The 26,215-nt window shown below is 35.8% G+C and overlaps 2 protein-coding genes across 2 annotated transcripts in view; one reads left to right on the top strand and one right to left on the bottom strand.

Moving 5' to 3' along the window:
* LOC143897200 (latrophilin Cirl) overlaps positions 1-26,215 on the top strand; it is a 470,740-nt gene that overhangs the window by 65,621 nt on the left and 378,904 nt on the right. The gene's annotated exons all lie outside the window — the stretch shown is intronic.
* LOC143896910 (uncharacterized) overlaps positions 1-26,215 on the bottom strand; it is a 254,871-nt gene that overhangs the window by 168,215 nt on the left and 60,441 nt on the right. Inside the window, exon 3 of the mRNA XM_077405074.1 lies at positions 13,239-13,280. Coding sequence (XP_077261200.1) covers positions 13,239-13,280 — 42 coding nt within the window. The remainder of the gene's footprint in view (positions 1-13,238; positions 13,281-26,215) is intronic.

Genomic DNA, 26,215 nt, shown 5'->3' with positions numbered 1-26,215 from the left:
CAGGATGGCATTCGTCAGGAAACGGGATTTATCGCAAGGCACGATCCTATACAAACTCCACCCTGTGAGGTTTATTTTCCAAACGTGACTTAACCAAAACAAGCTCGGTAAACTTCCATTCCCGTCGCGTTCGTCTTTCAGTATTACGGCACGCCGTATACGTATATTTGGAGAGGCCGCTCGAGGGGCGTGCTGTTTTTGAAATGAAATCTGAAGCTGTCGCCCGATGACGATGACGGTCGGAATTTTTAAGCAGTTGGTACAGCAATGCGAGCTTAGCATGAGAGTTCTTGTGGCACTGCCATGGACACGTTATATTTTCTAGAAACCACTTAATGCAGAACGATATTCTAACGATAATAATATTCTGAGTAAAATTGAATAACAATAGAGATTTCATGCAAGTATCGAACACTTTCCGAAGAAAAATTAAATTGTAAAAATTTACCGGAAAAAGAGAAAGACCAGAGATCTCGCTAATTATAATTTGGTATATTTTCGTAATGACTAAATATCTTATTAAACATTTTTACGTCATTAGATATAACAGATAATTATAGCGCGCATTAATTTTATAATAACAAATGAAACGTTATGTTAATTGACGCAAATAAATTTATTGTTTATATATTACATATTAAGCCGTATTTATATAACGAGCAATGAAAGATATGTTTTTCGCATAAATTGTACTACTTTTGTGCTCGATATTCGCGATATCAACAAATTGATGGTCTAATTATGTTTTCTCATAATTACATTTGTATAATGGCAACACTTCATTTAATTGCTTGTGTAAAAATTTTGTTGTAATAATAAACTGAATTATCGCTGTATTAAATAATAATATTTAATATTTTAAATTAAATCATAACTGAAAATTCTCATAGAATTATGTTGTACTACGTATCGATTGTGATTGTAAGTATACTCCAATCTTTTAACAACAGCTGTATCCAAATTAATTCTATTTATCTTATGGAATTATTTTTCCACTTTTTTATACTTCTTTGTATATGTAAAAATTAAAATAAATCATTAACCCTTAAAGTGTATTACGTTTTTTCGGTACCTTCTAAGGGTATACGTATTAGGTCTGTCACATTCTACGCTATTTTTCCTTACCTTAAAGTATTTTAAAAAATCTAAAAAAATTCATGAAATATCTGCCTACATTGTATATATAGTTGACGATTTTATAGTCATTTTGATTAAACACCGTTTATTTAATATCTTCTAACAGGCTTGAAAGTTTTACGGTTACGAGCAGATATCACTTTGACTCGGACGCCGTAGACCCACGTATATACGTTAAGGGTTAAATATATTAAATCAATTTAAGTGAAGTGTTAATTCTTGTTCAGTTCAATCTTACAATAAGTTTTCAATGTATGATACACCGTTTTTAAACTAATATGCAATAGTCGCTCAGCTCGTTAGCTGAAATCAGATGATCGTTATGACACAGAATTATTAAACGAGGCTTATTTTGATGTGTTGAGGCTGTTGTCATAAATAAACATACTAATAACAATTATTACTGGTTGCTCTGCCCTTGCGATGTGAATGTTTTCTCAGTCGTCTGCGATCTTTAGCTACGAACACCCGCTCCTGATTGACGATGGAAAGAATTCACTTGCGTTCCGTTGCTCTGCCCTTGCGATGGGAATGTTTTCTCGGTCGTCTGCGATCTTTAACTACGAACACTCGCTCCTAATTGACGATGGAAAGAATTCTCTTGCGTTCCTGTGGTATACCGACCGCTTATGTAAGTCCACTTTTACGAGTCAAATTCGCAATTATTAAATTCGCGTGTTCCTAACGGATTTTCAAAATTTGATTCAGTTGCCATTAAGAGGGTCTGGCGACAATGGCTTTCGTTCGCACCAACCTCATGGACGCACATATGCATTGCAACGTAATGGACGACCGATTTAGCGTTAAATTTGACTAACATTCGACAATAAATTGTAGCGCCGGATCGTATCCGAGTTCTTTATTTGTAATGCGACGTTATTTATAAAATTGCGGTTCCGAGGAAGGCCAAGTATGGCCGAAACGTAAACCAATTTGTTTGTAATTTGTAATTTGAATATATAAATTTCAACACCTATTATTGCTCGAAATTTGGCCTCTTTTAATTGTTTTTGTTATGATTTGTTGTTAACATTAGTTTTCTTATATATCTGAGTTTCAATATCGATCGTTAGTATCATTATTATTGACAACTATTATTGTCTTATATGCTATTCAATCTGAGCCTGTAATTTTTTAGAAAAAAAAATTCATTAAAAAATTTGGTTTCACAAAATGAAAGGGACATGTTCGCGCAGCCATAAATACGATACCGACGGAATTGTATTTTTTGCGTTATTAGAGATAATTGTTTCTAAAAGGATACCAGAAATATCAAAGTCGGCTAGTCGGGGAGGAAAACTTAATAATTCTATTGTTACAGAAAAATAATAGGTTGCAAATGAGAGGGTCGATCACTCGTCTTACAATTAGTTGATGCTCGGATCAACCCAGAGTCAGCAACAATCGTCGTCAATTTGTAATTTATAATCCCAATAGTTTTTACCACACGGAACAGCTCTATATCTATTTCTTTTTATTCCTCTCTTTTTTCCGTTCTTTCTTTGGTTCGCACATTTATATATGTATAATGAGCGAGCTCGATGCCTACTACGCATATAGCAATTTTTTAGATAGCTTTCAACCCTTGTCACAACGTTGTATACAAAGGACGATGGAAATAATTTTTAACCAAAGAGCTTTTCGAACCGATTAGTACAACGTTTATTAAGATGTTCAGACATTTCAGTTAATTTGAAAAAAAAGTCTTCGTCAATATATTCTTACGTTCCACGACATAGGACGTTTAGTTTATATGTCCGAATTTTGGAAGCACTTGTCACATTTATTCCCGATTATGAAGTGCTCTACAATTTTTGTAAACAATAAGTAGTAATTTGTAGTGTATAATTTTTAGAAAATATTCTTTAAATTTGATATTAATAAAACAATAGAATCTTATAATTTCTAATAACAAACACGATTGTAATTTCTCGGTTATCTTATTAATTCTAAAAATACAACGTTTTCAATGCAAAACCTAATTTTGATGACCTATAATTCTTAATACGAAGTATTTACATTTTTATAATAGCTTTCTGACATTTAAAGAAATAAATAAAAAACAAACGAATGTTTAAATCAGAACTTAAATGTTTTAGTATTACTCTTGCATAAAAACGCCCGTCCTCTTTTTGCGAACGTCGGCGTCGCGTCGTCGGGTTGTCGCAGATTCGATGCTCCGACTTAATTTGAGTAACCTTCATTAATCATATTATTTCTACCCCGCTGTCGTGGCAGGAATATAATATTTCCGAGACAGGGTTCTCCATCGCCAGACCCGGTGAGTCTTAACGAGCGACGACGCGCGCTCAACATCGTTTCGACAGAAATATAAATGCACGCTACGCTATATTCACCCCCTGCGAAGTATTGTCGGGATAATTGTCCATTTTTCCGGTCGAAGATTGACGTTCTAGTTACGCAGCGGACACGAGTTCTACCACTTTCCCTCTAACAGACGACTTTCATACACACACATACGCAAGTTAACCCTTATCTGAGCAATCAGAATTCAAATGTCCTCACTCCCTTCTGTATAAAAAGAAAGCTATTATATGTAAGCCTTCTTTCCTTTATTTACTCCTTGCTTAAATAAAAGCTTTATTTTTCAAGTTGCATTATATATCTATATACGACACATTCTTGTAGAGATATTTTATTAACCTAAGAAATTCTAAGTGTGCATATGCATTTAATCGTATGTAAAATATTGTAATCTCTCTTGATATTTCTTTTAATATAGTTTAAAAATGTGATAAAATAAATATGTTACAAGAAAATAAAATGGTGTCAGTGGTTATACATAAGCCGCGAATAATCATTTTCAAAAGAAAATGTCTTTATTAAAGAACAAAGTTTATTAATCCAAGATTAAAGAAAATTGAAAGAGTAAATCTTGAAAACTTCTTTAAGAACATTTATTCGCATATTTACATTTTTTAAATAAATCATACGGAAAACCCACAAATCGAGTGTCGTATCGTTAGAATATTGTCTTTGCGGATTGCGAAGACAATGCGACTTTCTATTGGTGTTTCCACGGAATTTTTAATTATCCTGGTGACGACAACTTATTATGTTTTTGTTTTACTAATGTTGGAATTATCCGGCACGACTCGTAACGAGTCAATTTCGACGTGCAATACCTAACGTAAGTATACTCGCCGCGCGAGTCATGGGGCGCTATCCGGGGACGGGGCGCGCTATCTGAGGAATTCCACTTGACTATCTTTAATCGCGCGAATTAATCGTCCGCGGCGAATACCTCGGAAACCTCCCCGCGACGTTTATCGTCGCGCGGATACGATCGCACGAGCGTGAGTTGACATTCCTCTCGTGAGTGGCCGCGCTTTTTGCTCGCGATTCCCGCCTCCGACCGTCCCGCCTTCGTCCTACAGTATGCCAGGTGGAAATATCTTTTCGCGATTAGGCCGGGGGCGGCGGGCGACGTTGTCACGGCACGGCAATGGGAAACGTTATTCCTCATGTTTTCGCGATACGTTAACAGAAAACACGAGAGTTTCTAGCACGTACATATTATCGCGGGGACAGGGGAGGGAGGCCTTTGCGTCCGCGCGGCTGCCATGTCGGACTGAGGGTGGCCTGAAACCTAATTGTTCAGATACACGCATTTCACTGCCGCCGCGACGCCACGCGCACACATCACTCGCCAAATACAGGGAATTTCAACAGTAATGAACGAAAATGCGATTTATGTCTTTTAAAAAGCATTATGCAATTATAATAGATGTACCATATTTAAAAAGAATGTAAAAAATTATTATCGTATTACATAGTTCTAATAAGGATCATTAAACGCTTTTATCAACATCAAAGAAGTATATATATCCCAGAATGTTTTCTTGTATTTATTTATCCGCACAAAATTACCTTTTTTAAAAAAAGGTAAAAAAAGGCGCCAAGTACACGTATAGTAGTGTATATGTTGTTACCTAAAAAAAAATGAAAGTGGTAGTATTATACCTCGAAAAAACCTAAGTAACAAGTGGTAGATTTTTATATCTCGAAAAATCTCGAAAAAATCTAAGCAGTAGTATCTTTATTTCCCAAAAATTATAACCCAAGTGATACACGTCACAAAATTATGTTACCTTATCAAAAAGAAGGGTCGCGCTTCAAGTGATCTATTACAATTACAAAAAAGAAATGATATCTCTTTAAATTAGAGCGCCAATTACAGAGAGAACATGTATATTGCCTCAAAAAAATAATTGTTGCACTACTTTGAAAAACCTTTACATTGTGTCAATTAGAAAAGAATGTATAATAACAATTTTATAAGATTAAAAAATTTTATTTAAATTTAACAAGGGAATACAAGATATTTAAATACAAAGTTTACATGTGTATTTTTTAATGGTCACAAAGAATTACAGAGGTAACAGTACAAAATACAAATATTTTATTAAAATATTTAATCCAACGAGGGAATACAATTTGTATTTAAATATAAATTTTATATATGTATTTTTCAATAGAATAAAATATTTAATCACAAAGAATTACAAAGGTAACAGTACAAAATAAAAATATTTTATTAAAATACATAAATTTTTCTTGTAAAAAAACTTGGCGCTGTTAGACCTCGAAATTTTAAATAAATAAATAAATTTATTCTATACTTAATTATAAGCCGCATTATCCGCCGTCTGCGTCGTCACGCACACCCATATCATTCACTCCCACATCCACGCTGATAATCATTTAATATTACTCCCATCGCATTTTTCTCTGAATTATTTTTATTTACTGTTGTCCTTATTTATTTAAAATTTCGAGGTCTAACAGCGCCAAGTTTTTTTACAAGAAAAATTTATGTATTTTAATAAAATATTTTTATTTTGTACTGTTACCTTTGTAATTCTTTGTGATTAAATATTTTATTCTATTGAAAAATACATATATAAAATTTATATTTAAATACAAATTGTATTCCCTCGTTGGATTAAATATTTTAATAAATATTTGTATTTTGTACTGTTACCTCTGTAATTCTTTGTGACCATTAAAAAATACACATGTAAACTTTGTATTTAAATATCTTGTATTCCCTTGTTAAATTTAAATAAAATTTTTTAATCTTATAAAATTGTTATTATACATTCTTTTCTAATTGACACAATGTAAAGGTTTTTCAAAGTAGTGCAACAATTATTTTTTTGAGGCAATATACATGTTCTCTCTGTAATTGGCGCTCTAATTTAAAGAGATATCATTTCTTTTTTGTAATTGTAATAGATCACTTGAAGCGCGACCCTTCTTTTTGATAAGGTAACATAATTTTGTGACGTGTATCACTTGGGTTATAATTTTTGGGAAATAAAGATACTACTGCTTAGATTTTTTCGAGATTTTTCGAGATATAAAAATCTACCACTTGTTACTTAGGTTTTTTCGAGGTATAATACTACCACTTTCATTTTTTTTTAGGTAACAACATATACACTACTATACGTGTACTTGGCGCCTTTTTTTACCTTTTTTTAAAAAAGGTAATTTTGTGCGGATATCACGCCTTTTTGTAGTATATTACGCATTTTATAAACAGTATGTACAGGATAAAGCTATTTGGAGGTATAATACTACCACTTTGTTTTTTTCGAGGTAACAACATAACAGGGTAACAACATAATACATATACACTACTATGCGTGTACTTGGCGCTCTTTTTTACCTTTTTTTTAAAAAGGTAATTTTGTACGGATATCACGCCTTTTTGTAGTGTTACGCATCTTAATCTTATAAACAATATATCTTATAATTTTATAAACAGTATATAATACAAGGTATGAAGCTAAAAGTGTTACCGACTATTATTTCTAAAGAAAACAACAATTTAATATTTTGCTTAGTTTTTTTTTAAATAATAATCTGTAACCCTTTTAGTTGTACACCTTGTATATATTTTTCAATTTCAACATAAAACATAATCGCAATAAAACATGATTAATGTTAATAAGTCGTTAACTGTAAAATTCTTTATTTATTTTTATTTGCGTGTCTTACTGAATGTTGTTCGCAACTGTATATGTACCGATATCTTCAGGTATCGATATTTTTGATAATTATTTTTACGTCAGACATAATTTTAATTCATCCAATTTTTATTATGTCTAGACATAATTTTTGTCCAATTTTTATTATGTCTATAAACATAATTTTAATTTAGCGATTTTTATTATGTCATGACATAATTCTAATTCTGCCGCTAGGGAAATTTTAAGTCGATTCTTATGAATCAAGCTTGAATTCAATGTCTAGGTGTCCCAGGTTGCCGATGACGAGGTCCACATAGTGCGCTCTATAGTTTTCGGTGTACAGGTGTATTAATACCTTGAATTCGATGGCCACGTGTTCCAAGTTGCCGATGACGAGGTCCACATAGTGCGCTTCGTAGTTTTCAGTGTCTACATGTATTAATACCTCGAATTCGATATCTACGTGTCCTACATTGGGTGCGTTCAGCCGATACTCCGCTAGCCTAGCAATCGTGAGCAGACGCTCGTTTTCGCTCGTTTCCCTTCTTTTGACCTAATGGATTAAAAGGAGAGGAAACGAGCGAAAACGAGCGACTGCTCACAATTACTAGGCTAGCGGAGTATCGGCTGAACGCACCCATTCAGATTTAAAGTTATTAATACACCTAGACACCAAAAACTATGAAGCGCATTATGTGGACCTCGTCATCGGCAACCTGGAACACGTAGACATCGAATTCGAGGTATTATTACACCTAGACACCAAAAACTACCGAGCGCGCTATCTGGACCTCGTCATCAGCAACCTGGGACACCTAAACATCGAATTCAAGGTATTAATACACGTAGACACCGAAAACTACGGAGCTCACTATCTAGACATTGTCATCGGCAACCTGGAACCTGGAACACTTAGACATCGCATTCAACGTATTATTACACCTGGACACCGAAAACTACGAAGCGCACTATGTGGACCTCGTCATCGGCAACCTGAGACACGTAGACATCGAATTCAACGTATTCTTACACCTGGACACCGAAAACTATGAAGCGCACTATGTGGACTTTGTCATCTTCAACCTGGAACACTTAGACATCGCATTCAACGTATTATTACACCTGGACACCGAAAACTACAAAGCGCACTATGTGGACCTCGTCATTGGCAACCTGGGACACCTATACATCGAATTCAACGCACGATTACACCTGGACACCGAAAACTATGAAGCGCACTATCTGGATCCCGTCATCGGCAACCTGGGACACGTGGACATCGAATCCAAGGTATTAATACACGTAGACACCGAAAACTACGGAGCGCACTATGTGGACCTTGTCATCGGCAACCTGGGACACCTATACATCGAATTCAACGTACGATTACACCTGGACCCCGAAAACTATGAAGCGCACTATCTGGATCTCGTCATCGGCAACCTGGGACACGTAAACATCGAATTCGAAGTATTATTACACCTAGACACCGAAAACTACGGAGCGCGATATCTGGACCTCGTCATCAGCAACCTGGGACACCTAAACATAGAATTCAAGGTATAAATACACGTAGACACCTAAAACTACGGAACTCACTATCTAAATTTCATCATCGGCAACCTGGAACACCTAGACATCGCATTCAACGTATTATTACACCTGGACACCGAAAACTACGAAGCGCACTATGTGGACCTTGTCATCGGCAACCTGGGACACCTAGACATCGAATTCAACGTACGATTACACCTGGACACCGAAAACTATGAAGCGCACTATCTGGGTCCCGTCATCGGCAACCTGGGACACGTGGACATCGAATTCAAGGTATTAATACACGTAGACACCGAAAACTACGGAGCGCACTATGTGGACCTTGTCATCGGCAACCTGGGACACCTAGACATCGAATTCAACGTACGATTACACCTGGACACCGAAAACTATGAAGCGCACTATCTGGATCCCGTCATCGGCAACCTGGGACACGTGGACATCGAATCCAAGGTATTAATACACGTAGACACCGAAAACTACGGAGCGCACTATGTGGACCTTGTCATCGGCAACCTGGGACACCTATACATCGAATTCAACGTACGATTACACCTGGACCCCGAAAACTATGAAGCGCACTATCTGGATCTCGTCATCGGCAACCTGGGACACGTAAACATCGAATTCGAAGTATTATTACACCTAGACACCGAAAACTACGGAGCGCGATATCTGGACCTCGTCATCAGCAACCTGGGACACCTAAACATAGAATTCAAGGTATAAATACACGTAGACACCTAAAACTACGGAACTCACTATCTAAATTTCATCATCGGCAACCTGGAACACCTAGACATCGCATTCAACGTATTATTACACCTGGACACCGAAAACTACGAAGCGCACTATGTAGACCTTGTCATCGGCAACCTGGGACACCTAGACATCGAATTCAACGTACGATTACACCTGGACACCAAAAACTATGAAGCGCACTATCTGGATCTCGTCATCGGCAACCTGGGACACGTGAACATCGAATTCGAAGTATTATTACACCTAGACACCGAAAACTACGGAGCGCGATATCTGGAACTCGTCATCAGCAACCTGGGACACCTAAACATCGAATTCAAGGTATAAATACACGTAGACACCGAAAACTACGGAACTCACTATCTAGACATCATCATCGGCAACCTGGAACACCTAGACATCGCATTCAACGTATTATTACACCTGGACACCAAAAACTACGAAGCGCACTATGTGGACCTCGTCATTGGCAACCTGGGACACCTAGACATCGAATTCAACGTACGATTACACCTGGACACCAAAAACTATGAAGCGCACTATTTAGATCCCGTCATCGGCAACCTGGAACACGTGGACATCGAATTCAAGATATTAATACACGTAGACACCGAAAACTACGGAGCGCACTATGTGGACCTCGTCATCGGCAACCTGGGACACCTAGACATCGAATTCAACGTACGATTACACATGGACACCGAAAACTCTGAAGCGCACTATCTGGATCCCGTCATCGGCAACCTGGGACACGTGGACATCGAATTCAAGGTATTAATACACGTAGACACCGAAAACTACGGAGCGCACTATGAGGACCTCGTCATCGGCAACCTGGGACACGTAGACATCGAATTCAACGTGTTATTACACCTAGACACCGAAAACTATGAAGCGCACTATCTGGACCTCGTCATCGGCAACCTGGGATACCTAGACATCGCATTCAAGCTTAATTCATAAGAATCGACTTAAAAATTCCCTAGCGGCATTTTCTGCCAAGCGTAGAGAATCTTCTTTTCCGTTAACTCAATATATATTATTTATATATATACCTAATTTACCTAAATAGAAATCTTCCTTCTGACCGATAAGTCTATCGACCTAATTTCGAAATACGCGCGCGATATCGAAACTAGCGATACCTGCGCCGCCAGCGTCGAAAAAGTGAAAGTAACGTTTCTGATTATGACGTCATCATATCAGACGTCGGCGTTAGTAGTATCTTAAAAATAAATTTTCACATTTGGACTTTGCGTCGCAATATCTCCGCTCGTAGGGCACGTAGCGGAATATTATGAGAGAAACCCCCCCCTAATTGGACCCCAAGCTATCGATCAAGCCTACTTAGAACTTGATCCGTTCACTCGTTATCGAGATCTCAACATCTCGGGTACTCGCAACCCGTCGCGTCGCGTAAAAGAGTCACGGTCGGTCTCGCTCCGCGTGTACTTGGCGCGAGACACTACCGTGTCTCTTGATATAAATGTACTTGAAACTAGTAAAAGCTGTTAATATTCTAACTAATCTAACTGAATGAGATTACTATCCAAGGTTTGCAGAAAAATCTATTAAGCCTGTAAATATTTTAATCGTAATATTAAAAATATACCTATACACTTCGTATTCTAAATTTCTAATATATCTAAAAACATTTTTCTTCCTAAGACGCATCAACGATATAACTATTCCTGAGAAGCACTGTAGTCGATACGACGTCAATGACACACGCTCATTAGTCTGTACTGGGTTTTGATCGAGCTACGCGAGCCAGCGGGATTGTTTTAATATGAAACCATTTCCCTCTCAAACCCCTCGCTCTTTCCCCCACTTTACTCCCTTTCCCATCCTTGCGATGATGCAAAGGGAAAAGAATTTCCGATTGATGGCGCAGATAATGGAGCTGCCAAGACGTAAAGACCATCACGTCTGGCCGAAACGATATTCCGGGCGGGAAGAGAGCGAGAAGGGTAGGGAAGGGACAATGTCTCCAATTGACGGCAATTTCGCAAAAACGTGAAATTCTTTCATTATCTTCGACATTGAATTTTTCCCTCTCTGTCTAGGTGGTTTTCGAACAGGATACGTGAAACGCGCGACACGAAGCGCACGTTTTAGGATTATCGGCCCAATTATGGATGATTGAGACCTTCAATCTATATTCGAATGTTTCCTATCTCTTTCGATAAAATGATTGAAGTAACAACGCTTACACACGGAAAAAAAAACAGGGAAATAATATAAAATAAGTAATAAAATAAAAATCCAATAAAATATAAATAGAAAACGAAATACTGATACGACTATTTTCAATAACAAAAATTTCTGTTATGGAATTATTTTTTCCGTACATGATGCATTTTAATGTTTGATACATTTTTTAAGACTTTTTCTTCATTGTACAAAATAACCTTAACATGTATAAGATATACTTTTTTTACATACTTTTTTTACATACTATATATACATCCATTTCGCAAAGAACGTTGCTTATTTTATAAAATCGATTGTTTGAAAAAGGTTAAACATGTATTGGATAAAGAATATGTATCTCTCTCTCTCGGAGAACACACAAAAATACACGACTGACGCTTTGATCGCGATGAATCCTTGCCATGCGGATCAGCGCTTTGCTATAGAACTAGTTGAAATTTTATCTTCGTCTGCACGAGATTTTTTTATCCCTCCTATTTTAGAATCGAGACACGATTTAGTTTTCGCACAAAAGCCCCCTGCTCGCAGATTAATTTCATCGCGCGAAATTCGGCATGCATATAAAGAGCGTATGCCATAGAGAAGATAAAGTAACATATATAACGCGCCAGTAAAAATATCGCGAGAGATTACTTCCATCAAAAAGTCAACGTTAGCTCGCAACATTATATGTTGCATGAACTTAAAGATTTATTATATCTCGCAGTGAAATAATTTTTCAGATATTTCTGTTAGCTAAAACTTTATAAACTTTGATATCATATATAATTGCAACTGTATATAACCTCGCACGTGAATATTGCCACGTTTGCTTCGTATCCAATGATATAGATACATACTCAATAGCCATAGGTACACGTCAATTATCGCGTCAATGGTTCTCCTTAATCATTGAGGATATACCTAGCAATTGCCCAATATAGCAATATTAGTGCCCTTCGTCATCAAACATGTCATAAGTGACAGCATGTTCTAATATGCTTCAGTAATCATGGATGTCTTAGTAAATACATAAGCTATTCTTATGTGACTATATAGAAGAAAAAGGGTGCCTAATAATTTTGTCAAGTGCTGTATTTGTCAATTAGTAAAGTAGATATTGATATTAACTTTTATTATACAATATTCCTTAAATATTGTATGAAAAACCAAATTAAAATTAAATTAGATTTTAATTAAAAAAGATATTTGAAAAGAGAAAGTAACACATTTAACTTTTTTCCTTATTCTATACATATGTAAATGTTCTTTAACTATTTCTGCAAATGTTGTCTGTAAAAGTATATATTTGGCGAAAGGTGTAAAAAAATATCTTTTTCAGATTTAACACTTTTCATTTGTGAAAATCATTCGTATCACTCTTTAGCAGTTTACCAAGATTAAATATTAACATTAATCTGTTATAACCCATTAATTTTAAGACACTAGATCTATGAGACGTTATTATATCTCTGTTATTCTTACGATATTAACTTGATACACATTTATTATATCTTACAGTCTTACTTACATCTGGTACGATTCATATATCCATTATCTCAAATTAAAATAAAATATATCATCACTCACCAATACGGTACGTAACAGCGGAGTGTCGTAGGCAGCATTGAACTGTAAAATACAAGTACATTTTAGTACTATAATAAATATTATAGTAATTCCTAGAATAATTAATAGAAAAAACAAATTATTATGCACATAAAATAAGCAATTAAATAGGTAGAAAAATAACTCTTTGTGAATGATAAAACATATTGCACGTATAGTTGCTCTGCTGTCGCTCAATGCCGCTTCCATGGGTCTTCTCCTTTCCTCTCATTATCAGATTCCTTCCGTTATACGTAGACTTGTGAAAACACAGTTAATCTCAATCGCGCATTATTTAATTATACTATCACATAATTCATATCATATATTGTCTTATTATGACAAGACAATTGCGGCACATTACATGGCATTCTTGACATAGAGATTGATGTTTTCTTCTGGTCGTAATCGCGTTTCGAAGGAAAATGATGCGACATGGAGCAAATTGCAATCACTGTCTGCCCGCTCGATTGTCGTCCCGTGAACAACAACAAAGCGATCATTAGACACAATAATATGTGGCAAAAAAATAAACGTTGTGCGTGAACTAGTTTGTCGTGGCCAGAAAACATTAAATTCATTATATAAAGTATAAAAAATATATGCCAAATATTTTCAGTATTTTAAAATACTAAAATAAAATAAAATAATTATCAATGTTACAATATGGCTTTCTATTTTATTTTCATCACTCGATACAATGATTCATGCATTACCCCGCATTCTTGATCCAAGAATATATTATAAGCTAATATATTCGAGCCTTGTTAGCAAATGACTGTAATAAATAGATTTATAACTCCCATTTCCTGTTACTTTTTGTGTTTGTACGAACGAATCGCACATCAAGATATGCTCGCTTCGACAAAGACGCTCATAAAGCTTTAAGTGCGGGTGTTAATAAATGCTAATAGTAATGATCCTAGAGAATAATCAAGTTTTCCGATCCTATCACAATTGTATTTTGATGAGCAACGCGACGATACGCGGAGCGGCACGCGCTATTACCTCACGTCATTCGTTACAAAATATATATCAAGCGCTGCGTGTCAACCAAGTTGTCATTGCAAACCGAAATATTTAATGCACCATTTAACGTAAATATTTAACATCAAATAAATGCGCGGAGAATCTTTTATATTGTATTTCAAATGAAATAAATATGATCATCACATATTTTGTAAACTTGTTAGCATCGCTTAAGATAACGATTAATTCTGCTGAATCAAGAGCGTTTTAAAATGACAGAAATGTGTTACTTAAATACAGTTTGATAAACATGCTACGATTTTATTAATGCATATATTTTTTTACGTTTTAGAATGAATGACAATGTGTAATTTTAATAAATCGAGAAAATAAGATTAAATTGTTGCAAAAAATATATTGGCAATACTATATGATTTATATTCTACAGCTATGTTTGTATTATTTATTTTATTTTATCTAACATAAAATAATTACTTGAAAATTATTTAATTACCTATATATATATATATATATATATATATATATATATATATGGAAGGGTAAGAACCATAGTGGTGTAAGTCAAATTTTTAAAATTATAATCTCGTGTGCATAAATGCAATCTGTACAATACATAAATTGCATCTATGCGCATGAGAAAATATTTTTAAAAATTTAACTTACACTACTATGGTTTTTACTCCTCCATATATATATAGTTCATTATAATAAAAAAATATAATATTTATTTACAACAATAAATTATTCTTTTTCTAGGTATGGAAAAGGGGAAATCTCGCTTCTCAACTTGCAGAGATACGCACACTTTATTGCGGCGCTGTTACGCTGTCTTTATCTGAGGACTTAGGCTCTTGGGTAACTATCTTAAACAAATGCTATTGTGCGCATTGTATCAAATGCGATTACGTGATTCTATAATGAGCGATTGACATCGACGATTCTGATGGGAGTTCATGGTCCGCAAATAGAATCTAGACGCACAATTCGGAAACAGAACTTGATTGACCCCCAAGTATACTTTTATTCAATCAGCGCTGCACCCCATTTACGATGTTCTTTGATTAGGATCCTGCTTCTGGCGTGCTACAAAGGGTCGATCCCTCTAATGACTACTACAAATTACGATATAGACGCATTCAGATTCGCGTTAGGAAAAGCCCGCACCGTTAAGAAACAGTTCGTGATATGATAATCTAAATCGTGTTTCTTATCTATCAACATTTGTTGGCAAAAGTTCTGCGCTACTTTAAATAATTTAATACAATCGTAATTAATTGTTATTATTATAGTTGTATAAATACAATACACTTAAATATATTATATTTAAGTTTTATTAATAATTGTGTGACAAATAAATGTTAGCATTTGTCTGCATATTAAAAAATGTATATTATTATGTTAAATATGTGTTATATAGAATGTACAAAATCAGCAGACAAAAATTTCTTTGATAAACAATAATTAACGATGGGATTTGTAATTGTTTGTCAACGAAATAACAAAATCGTCACGATATCGTATAGGATTTTTATCTATGACACTTAGTATTCGTGCGACGTCGTGACGCTGACCAAGTTGGAGTGAAAAGTCGACTAGAGCAAAAGAAGACCATAAAATGAGTCGCTAGACGGTCTTATTTGCACAGCATGTTTATTTAATTTACCTGTGCATATACATGCCCGTCGTTTTTCCATCCTCCAACAACCTACCTCGCGCTATGCCACCACTATAACCTCCCCAACGGCTCGATGCGCAAAACTTTTAGGGATTGCGCGCGTTCGCCCGAATATATTTGCATGTTCCACTTTTCCCGCGTTTTTATTCGCCGTCGGAAATTTGCGGTCTCCGAGCCGTGGCCGGCCGTCGTTGCGAGGCTCTTGGTCGTATAAATTTGCTGCGAGACCTTAAGGCCACTTTACGCGGTTTTATTGTGAAATGCTCGTTCTAAATCACTCAACGTGAGTGAAAAGTAAATTATGCAAACAGTTTTTTCTAAAAAATGATTACTTGGAAAGACTTAAGTCAAACTGTTATCTATTATCGTTCATATAAATCATTCAAAGTAAAATTAAACATTCTACCATCAGTATATCGCACGCATATTATCACAATTGTATCATACATTGTGTACATATGTATACGATAAATAAAATAACAAATGTATTTTTTACAATTCCAGTTAATTTTTGCATATCTATTTATTTCAAGAAAATAATGAGAAATTTCAAGTATTTTAAGTTTTACACGTACGTAGAATATCTCTTCGTGTTAACAGAACGTACTTCAATACTAGTGCAATATTTTATTCTTATATACGTCAAGAAAACACACATATAGAAAATAATTTGTTTTATATTTCATATAAGATACCGTAGTACGAATCGCTTAATAATGTAGCACGTTGGAGCGGCACGTTCACGTCTTAGTTAGCCGAACCGGCGCGTGCTCACGCTCGGTTTATTAAAATGGAGAAACGTGATCGCGAGAATTTCGCGCGAGCGAATATCGGATTGTTTGCGCACGCGTAAGTATTTGGTTACATGCGTGTTGAGACGACAAACGATAAGACCGCGCGTGCATGATATTCCGTTGAAAGCTGAAACTGCAAGAAAAATGACACAGATTAATACGATTTTTACGAAGGAGCATTTGATCAAACGTACTTGCGTGGATATCATTAAATATATCCTAGCGCTATAGCGCTATGAGAAATTCTGCACAAATATTTACAGATTATATACAGATTATATAGATAACATATAAACTCAACTCTTTATCTCTATCATTTATTATTTTTTTTTAGTTTAAAAGTAATCATCAATTATTATTATTGGATATTAATAAAATTTTTAATTTCTAGGATTTATCGATTTTTATTTTATTAATCCGCCCTGTTGTATATTTCTAGCCTAAAATATGAGTTTACTAAAAATACAATTTTATATTGATATCAAGTTATTTTAAATTAGCTTAAAAATCGTAAAAAATATTGTTATATGAAATATGGAATATAAGTTTCTTGGTAGGAAGTTATACTTTGCAGATTTTTCTGACGTAAACGTAATCAATTGAAAATTCTCGATACACACATGGTTCCGCAAAAGAAAAACGAAATGAGGGACAATTCAATTATACGTGAACACGCGACGTTGAATTTTTTCGCGCGGATTTTGCTCGGAAATTTCGGAAAGCTCCTTCTGCGTCCTTTATTTGTCGGTATAACGATGTTGAACGGGCTGTCGACCCGCTGCGCCATGTATTCAGTTAATGAAAACATTGTCCTGCCCACAGCACATACGGTCACCCGCGCGCACGCGGTTAGCTTGTCACACACGATCTTCACCGCATCGCGGTGCAACGATGCAGCGCGGTGCCTGCGTTTTGCGCGAGGGCCACGCGTCGTACATCTTCAGGGTTGGTTGGGAAAGCTCATATACTGCCCTTGGCTATCGTACTTTGGCAACCACTTCGCGTATCCCTTTTCACGCGGAATATCGCAAGATTTATACAGTTGCCGAGTATCAAGAGCAAAACTTTATTTTAAAAAATTAACTTTTGAAGCTATTAAAAAAAATAGAAGATGAATATCTCTATGACATTTTCAGTGGTCAACGAATTCTAAAGAGAAAAGGAAAACTGTCCAAAATTAACACCGTCCCGATGCGACTGTGTTGCAAGTTGCAACCCGCATATATATACAGTACTTTCTCTAGTTTTCTCAAATTTATATGTGTCAATCTGCACAACATAACACACGAGAGTAGAAACGGACACGCGCTTGTTGTCGAATGTCGCAGTATTGTTTAGCGTCCCTCTGCAACGCGCTATGCAAGCATCGCGACGCGATGCTGATGCAATGCGCATACAATGCACACATACACACGAAACACACACGTCACGCATATGCGAACACGCCATAGCTCTCGTAACACACATCTGCCGGTAAATCATTCGCGTGTTAAAGCGAAAAGTTTAACACCAAATATTCAACTTTATTTCTGTAGGATATTAGTTACATGGATCATAATTATTTCAAATTGTTATATTAAAGAGAGTAGTTTTCTTAAAGCTATTGTCTTACAATTTGAAACCCCGATTTAAAAAGTGTCAAAATTATTTTAACTACTCTCTAAATCTGAATCAGTGAATAGCACTGATTATTTTAATAGTACTGATTATTCACTGATTCAGATTTGAAGAGTATAAATAAAAAAGCAAAAATAAAAAAGATCCTTTCAATTTTAAATATCCGAATAACACTATGGACCTATTTACGTAATATCCCACGTTAAAAAACCTCGGTTAAAATTTCTTTTAAATATTAGACACTTGTTGTAGCCGGTGCGAAAGCGCAGCAAAATTATCTGAAGATCGCGTTCCGCGTGAAAAGGTAAACGTATATATAATCTTAACCATATATGTCGCCTCTCGATGCAAAACGCAGCATACCATTTTCGATCTCAAAGCGAATCCGCGGCGTGCACTTCGCGTGTCACGAATATTATTACGTTAATATTTTTCAATTCTCGCGCGCGCGAACGCGCGACCGGGCACGGTAGAGGTATGCATAACTTTTGTTCGACGTTTATCCCGATCTAACGACCTTACCTGAAGGCTCCTCTATTCTCAACTTGTTCTCTCGCGCGAGTTCCTCTTCTCGCACGTCGCCTTCTGTCGAGTTCTCTCCGTGGCTCTAAAGAGACACGACTAAAGCGCTGTCAAACACGCTCTCGCGCGGGTATACGAGCGGGTGACAAAGCAATCTCCTTGTCGACAAACGACCGTAATCATATTGTCAAAAGAGTAATAGAGAGAGGGTGCGTGAGAGCGGGAGACGCGGTGCGGGCCGTATGACGTACGTATCGTATATAACAAGACGCGCGGGGGAGCCGGTGCAACGTATGGCTCAAGAGTCGTACAGAGACGCCGATAACGACGTCATTACGTACGCACAGGCGTGACGACTGATTAGGATCGCCTGTACGTTTCTTATTCACCGTTACTAATCGTGGGTCAACGATGTTGCTCGCCGCGATCTTTCGCGCACTGTAAGGAGGAACGAAAGGGCCGGTGCGTCGCGACGCTAAGAAGCCTAGAGAGATCCTATGCGCGCGAGAAAAAAAATATGTCACAAAGCAATGTCAGTGATTTATGTAATCTAACGATGATTTATATCTTTTAACAATAAATCTATACACATGAAACAATTTTATATGCCATACGATACATGCATATATGCAGATTACAAATATACTATATATCTGAGGAATATAACTATAACGTGTGTAATTACATAGTATAAAATTGAGATACTTATACTATTTTGTCTAACAAGTTAAAATTAATCCGAATTAAAATAGTTGATTTATACAGCAGAATTTTATCTGAATTATTATAACATTATTATTATTATTATTACTATTATTATTATTATTATTATTATTATTATTATTATTATTATTATTATTATTAAACTCCGTGATAAATCTTCTCAAGTATGTAGTATTTTGACGTATAATACAAATTCAGTCGCTTAGAAAATGCTATTTAAATACCAATTTTCCGATAAATTTATGCACGAATTAAAAAGTCGCGATCAATCATAAGTTCTGCGTACTTTCCAATATTTTCCTCCTCTATCCTCGCCTGCTTCGGATGAAATTTAGATTCGACGAATAAGGAGCACAGGGACGCAGGGCGCATTAGAAAAGTAATGTGCGCGCGAAGGGGCAGGTTAAACCGGCGGGTTAAATATTAAAAGGCGCATGAATAAGCGCGATAGTGCTCGTATCTTAGCGCTCGGCTGCCACCCGGTGCATACATATTCATGTCTTTTTGCTCTCGGCGCTCCGATGGCACCTCGAGCACCTCTTCCGTCCAGCACCCCTATGTCGCCTTTTGCGACTCCCCTCTTCCGCCGCCGACATGTAGTTATGTACCTATCGCATACCTAGAAGACGATTGCCGGTCTGGTCGCCGGCGGCGGATGCTATCCCCCGTGAAAACACGTGGAACGCCCCGGAAATTTATGTCGAATTCACGGAAGTATACTTTACGCCCCTGAGTCACGTGCACCTCATTTTCCAGTCTTTCTTTTTTCTTTTGTTTTTTTTTGTTCGTTGCAGAAATAGGACATCGAATATCGAAAGTTTTTGGAAGAACAATAGCTCACAAGCGTGTCGTGACAACTTTACCGAAGAGCATATTTTAAAAATCTATTTTAAAAATCTATTTATCGTTAAAAGATTTTCTTAAAAGGCGGCATAACTTTTTATACTTCGGCCAAACTTTTACGTTTTTTTTTTCTCGAAATCTTGTGGACGTATCTAAAAGTCTGTTAACACAATCTTCCGCGATACTATTGTGGCGATGCGAACGAAGCTATTTAGATGTCTATCCAGCGGAAATTTATACAAAAAGCGAGTTCTAATAACGGGATCTCACGAGCGAGACACAAAGTTCAAAAAAGAAATGCCGCTCTTCGCAACGATTTTGCTCGCAGATACGCACGATTCCGACCGCAGCAACTGTCGTATGCGGGATTAGATCGATAAGATCCACGCGACGATTAGTTAATTAGACGAACATCGACAAGACTCCGCATTCGCCTCTATACACCGTCGCGCTTTGTCACGACGGGGACCGCTAACGATCTTTCACCGTTGATTTAAATGCGAGAGATAAACAGGTTCGCGAAGAACGTGAAATCCGATCGATAATCGCGTACACATTTATTATATCCCCCGTGTCTGTTTGAATTTATCTAAATGTCGGCGATGTCGCCTGTCGCCCCGATACCGCGCTACAGCGATCAGGAAGTAGATCGCGATATCGTGACTGATAACTTGCCGCTCTGAATGTTATTACCGTTAACGGTGTTTACACGTCTAAACTAAAAAGATGCATTGGCATTTAAAAAAATTATAGGCAATATTTTTTCAACAAACTCCGAGCTTCGACTTCAGTTCGTTGCACCCCGTTTGTTATATATATATATATATATATATATATATATATATATAAATCCTATTTTATTTTATATTTTTATATTTTATATTTTATATTGTATATGTGGTCTCAACTACTTGAGGTACTTCATAAAAAATACCATTTATTGTCTTTATACACTATTTTGTATATAACACATACTTATACATCTTTCTTTAAAGAATAATGATTTAATTTGTTTAATATAACCCCCTAGCAAGCTACATTTATTTTCGAATCCTTAATCTTTGCTCGATTTTGCTCCATTGGTCATTTATCATTCTAATTAATATTTTTAAACTTGTAATGTAGAAATTAGAAATACAGAATTGGAATAAGAATGTTTATGATAATATCAGGTCAAGAAAATGATTTAAATTTAAACTGAACTTATTATAAGGAAACAGAACATTATATTATTATATAAAAACTAGAAAACCGAAAAACATTTAACAATCCATTGGACCCCGGAGAATGTGGCTAGTTTAGGGTTAACACAATTTACGGTAGCTTTGGGAAAAATACAAATCTTTTCAAAAAGATCATGGTGCTTCAGACTTAATAATTTAATATATGTATGCATTCATTCTTTTTATAAAAGTTTAAATGTTCTTGTGTTTCACGGGTTATTAAATTCGAATCAATCTGGGTTGGGGAAAAAAGAGCATTTTTCGAGTATTTCATGCAATTTTTAGTCGACTCTGTTTATTGGAGACTGATAACGACTCGCTCGACAAAATGGATTTTATTCAGCCATCATAACATTTATACAGGGACCGGATTAACAAACGATAAAAAACGGGTTCATCGGGACAAACCGACGTTTATAAATAAACGCCCACTCTCGTTCGATAGATCCCGGAATATTTGATACTATATTGGATACTATATTGGAGCTTCGAACACACGGGACCTACCTCTGTATATTTAGCAAAATGTTCGCTCGGCAATAGCGGGATATTTTTCTGACACATATTTCGCGAGCAAATCTTTTAAATGGAATGAAGACAACGCGCTCTGGATTTTATGACAGCGTAAGCGGAACGCGCTGCTTCACTGCCGGGGATAGAAAAGACATTCCGAGAATGAAAATCGTTTCGCGAGCGAATACTCGCACTCGCGATGAAGCGAGAATATCTGACAGCGATTGTGTTACTCGCAATTTGTAGCACGAGCCGTATTGAAGTTAGCACGATAATTGAAACGTAATCCTGGAAAATGCGATAGTATATTTCAGGGAGTTTTCAACCATTTCATTAATTCCGTCTTTAACATTAGTCGTTTTATTTCTGCGCTTCAGAATAAATCATTGTCTCGCTTCTTTATAAATCCTTTTTTAAACAAATTATGGTTAGTGTGTAAAGAAACATTTACTTTTACACATCTTTTCACGTTGAAACAGTTTTGAAACACATGTGTGTATGCAGTTTACCTTATTCATATTACATATTTATGAACGTAATATGAATGTAGATTTTTCCTGCAATAACCCTTTTCGCGAAGTTTATCATTAGCGACGCGATTATTCGCACATCGTTAATTTTTACGCGTGTACATTAATTTCTGCACGCAGAGATGCGTGCGGTCTGTTTAGCAATAACGCTCGTTTCTACTCGCGTTCTGCAGAAAGTGGGATTACATTATCTTGATACACGGTTTTTCGACGTGCCGTAATTAATACCCGGTGTACTCAGCACGGTGGGTATACATATCGCCATGTCGCAACGGATATAACGTGCCGTCGTCGTCGTCGTCGTCGTCGTTGGTCTCGTGTGCTCAGCTGCCGGGCTTTCGTGAGGCTTGAAGGGTGTCATGAAACGAATGTAAAGCTTGCTGAAAAGCTCGATAGCGATAACAACGGAGAGCGAAGCGGAGTATACCAAATCGCTCCACACAGATTACACGGCTCCGCAAAATGAAAACTTTTAAAAACTTTTTTCATCATTAATTTTATATAACTTTGAAGTGCTGATTACGAAAATAACATCCATTTTCATGTATCACGCAATTAATTTTTGTAAAATGAAAGATGCAATTTATGAATTTCCAAGCTTACAGATTTTGCTCTCTATGAAACATTGATTCAACCCGTATCGATAAAACTGAGATTAAATGGTATGTATTCCATTTTAGATGTATAATATAAAAATTTATATATAATAATATGACAAAGAATCCAATAATTGTGAAATAAATAATTGTAAAATTAATAAAACTTTGTTCCCATTTGTTCACAAATATATTTCTAAAACAAGTTTTACATTTTGCTTCTTGGAAAAATTTAAATAATTAGAAATAAGTCATAAAAAGTAGTTATGTTCATATAAATTTATCACAAGTTCATTCAAATCAATTCCACGATAAAAGATTATTAAAATCGAAAATCTAAACGCGTTTTCATATTTTCTCTTCAAGTTATATTTATAAGAAATAATTACTCTATTTGCTGGATTTTTCCAGATTCCACGAGTTATAACAATTTTCCGTCAACATATACATATATAATTGCTTCCTCATAGAGGAAGCTTTGTAATGGTGAAAAAATTTTTTTTCGAGATTTTGATGGAAATAGGTTTAGAATGTTCTAAAATGTCGAAAAATCATATTAGTAAAAAATGTCCGGAAGTATGTATGTATGTGTGTGTGTGTGTGTGTGTGTGTGTGTGTGTGTGTGTGTGTGTGTGTGTACGGATTTTTGTACACACATCTACTTCTACAATTTTTTAGATACCAGTTTGAATTTTTGCACACAAATAGAGTATCATAGAAAGTATGTCCTCCTCAAATTTTATTGAAATCGGTCTACCGGTATAGATTTTATGCAGATTTTCCTTTTTTTGAAAAATGTGTTTTACGCTGCCGCTTTCTCAATATTTGAGATAGCGATTTATTTTTAATTTTATTATATTTTCCAGTTTTTTCTACCCCTATATTTCATATATAATTCATTAAAATTTGATTGATCAGATCTCGTATTACACACATTTGAAATTTCGAAGAATTCGTACATACATAGAAGCTTTATAAAATTTGATCTGATCAACCAAATTTTAATCAATTATATATGAAATAGGGGTAGAAAAGACTGGAAAATATAATAGAATTAAAAATAAATCGCTATCTCAAATATTTATAATATCGGGCTAATTTTTTTTATCGATAAAGTATTGTTTTAGTTTTTAAGTGGACAAGTATTTTTAGTATTTTTTAGTGAATGTATATAATTATTTACGCAGTCCCCAAAAGAGTTAAGTGTGAAATCAGAACCTTTGCTAACAAAGCTTCCTCTATGAGGAAGCCAAAACAAATAAATACCGATAATTATACCTCGAATAAAATAAAAACTTGCACACTTAGGAACTATGAGGAAGCAATGTGCAAGTTTCTACTTGCACAATTAAAAACTACGAGGAAACAATGTGCAAGTTTCTACTTGTTTTCTTATGCATTCATACTTATCTATGTATATTTTAGAAAAACACATGCGACGGTACAAAAACGGTGCGCGCGAGTTTCCAGAAAAATACGTCACGTCGCAACAATTAAATGGATCGATCTCGAATGCAAAACTGCAATTAATAATCTGATTCCTGTCACGTGCGTCGCCGAAAAAGACAAAAAGAATAGAACAGGAAATTATCAAATCCGCGATGCATTTGCGATTCTGGGAAATGATTGATCGTTGGTGGTGTCGCGCGCGCCACAGAATGAACTCCGCCGCCGCCGCGCGACGGCGACTACGGCACAAAAAAGGACTTGCATGCAAATTTTCCGGATGGGCGAGTGAGCGAGGGCGATCGCGAAATGCATGTAATTCTCTCGGAATTCCCGATTTAAACGACACGTTTTGTCCCGCGAGGGCAAAATTGGCCGACAAACTTTGCCGACTCAGCTCGCATCAGCGGCGTGCCTTTTATTATAATTGCAGTTGGCACGGGATCGTCATTCGACGAGCAAACACGGCAAATAGACATGTGTACTACGTACGAGGATTGCAGCCGCAGTTGTAATCGAAAACAGAATACGAACAAATGTACTGATCGTACATTTTTCTCAAATAAATTCTTTCCATCTCACAAAATTGTTTTGCGGATTTCCGATACACAATTTCAATACTTTCTATAATATTTATTTCATTCGCATTCTTAAAGTTTGATTAATTAATTAGTTTCTGCATAGAAAAACTCGTTATCCTTCTCATTATTCTTTAATATCATCCCAAACTAATCGTTGAAAACCTGGCTTTAGATAATTAATAGCATAGAAAAGCCGTTGCGATTTAATAATTCGTCATTATTTTCATCTGCGAAATTACATGTAGCGTTATATAAATTATATAAATTGCATATTATATAAATTGCGAGGCGCACACGCATTTGATGACGGGAAAGTTTGCATAAATATCTGTTATTTACGTTGTAATTACTGAACGATAATTCTCTCGTGCAGTTACTGGATAGCGACAAAGTAAATGATCGATTGTTTGTTAATTATAAATTTGTGCATCGCGCCCCGTCCAAAGTGTTCCGATAAAAATGGCTCGCTAATTGTCCACAAAATACCGGGACGATATCATACTGCGTTGGACAGGATAAAACTGAGGATCGCGTCCAAATGAGCCGATTGCGTGCGCTTTCAAAGAAAATGTATTTCTGACGATAACAAGAAACAATGTACATATAGCTTGACACTGCCATTATTAACCCTTCGCATTCCCATGCGACCGTGTAGCAAGCGCGATACGGAAAATATATGCGTGTGTATGTGCGTGTATGTATGCTGTACTGTTTTTTTTTTTTTTTTTTTTTTTTACATGAAAATGATAAATCTTACTACGCACGACAGTATATGTTTTATCAAGTCCATTCATATGCGCGATGTTGCGATGTAAAACAAATGTAAGTTTTCCTGCTGAAAACAAGTTTCTGTCGGGAATTTTAGTACACGTTTTTTTTTTATGTAAAGTGACTTATATTTGCAAA

The sequence above is a fragment of the Temnothorax americanus genome, unplaced genomic scaffold (genome assembly GCF_048541705.1).
Source record: "Temnothorax americanus isolate GAGA-0224 unplaced genomic scaffold, ASM4854170v1 Scaffold2, whole genome shotgun sequence".
NCBI lineage: Eukaryota > Metazoa > Arthropoda > Insecta > Hymenoptera > Formicidae > Temnothorax > Temnothorax americanus.
This window is presented reverse-complemented; position numbering and strand designations above follow the sequence as displayed.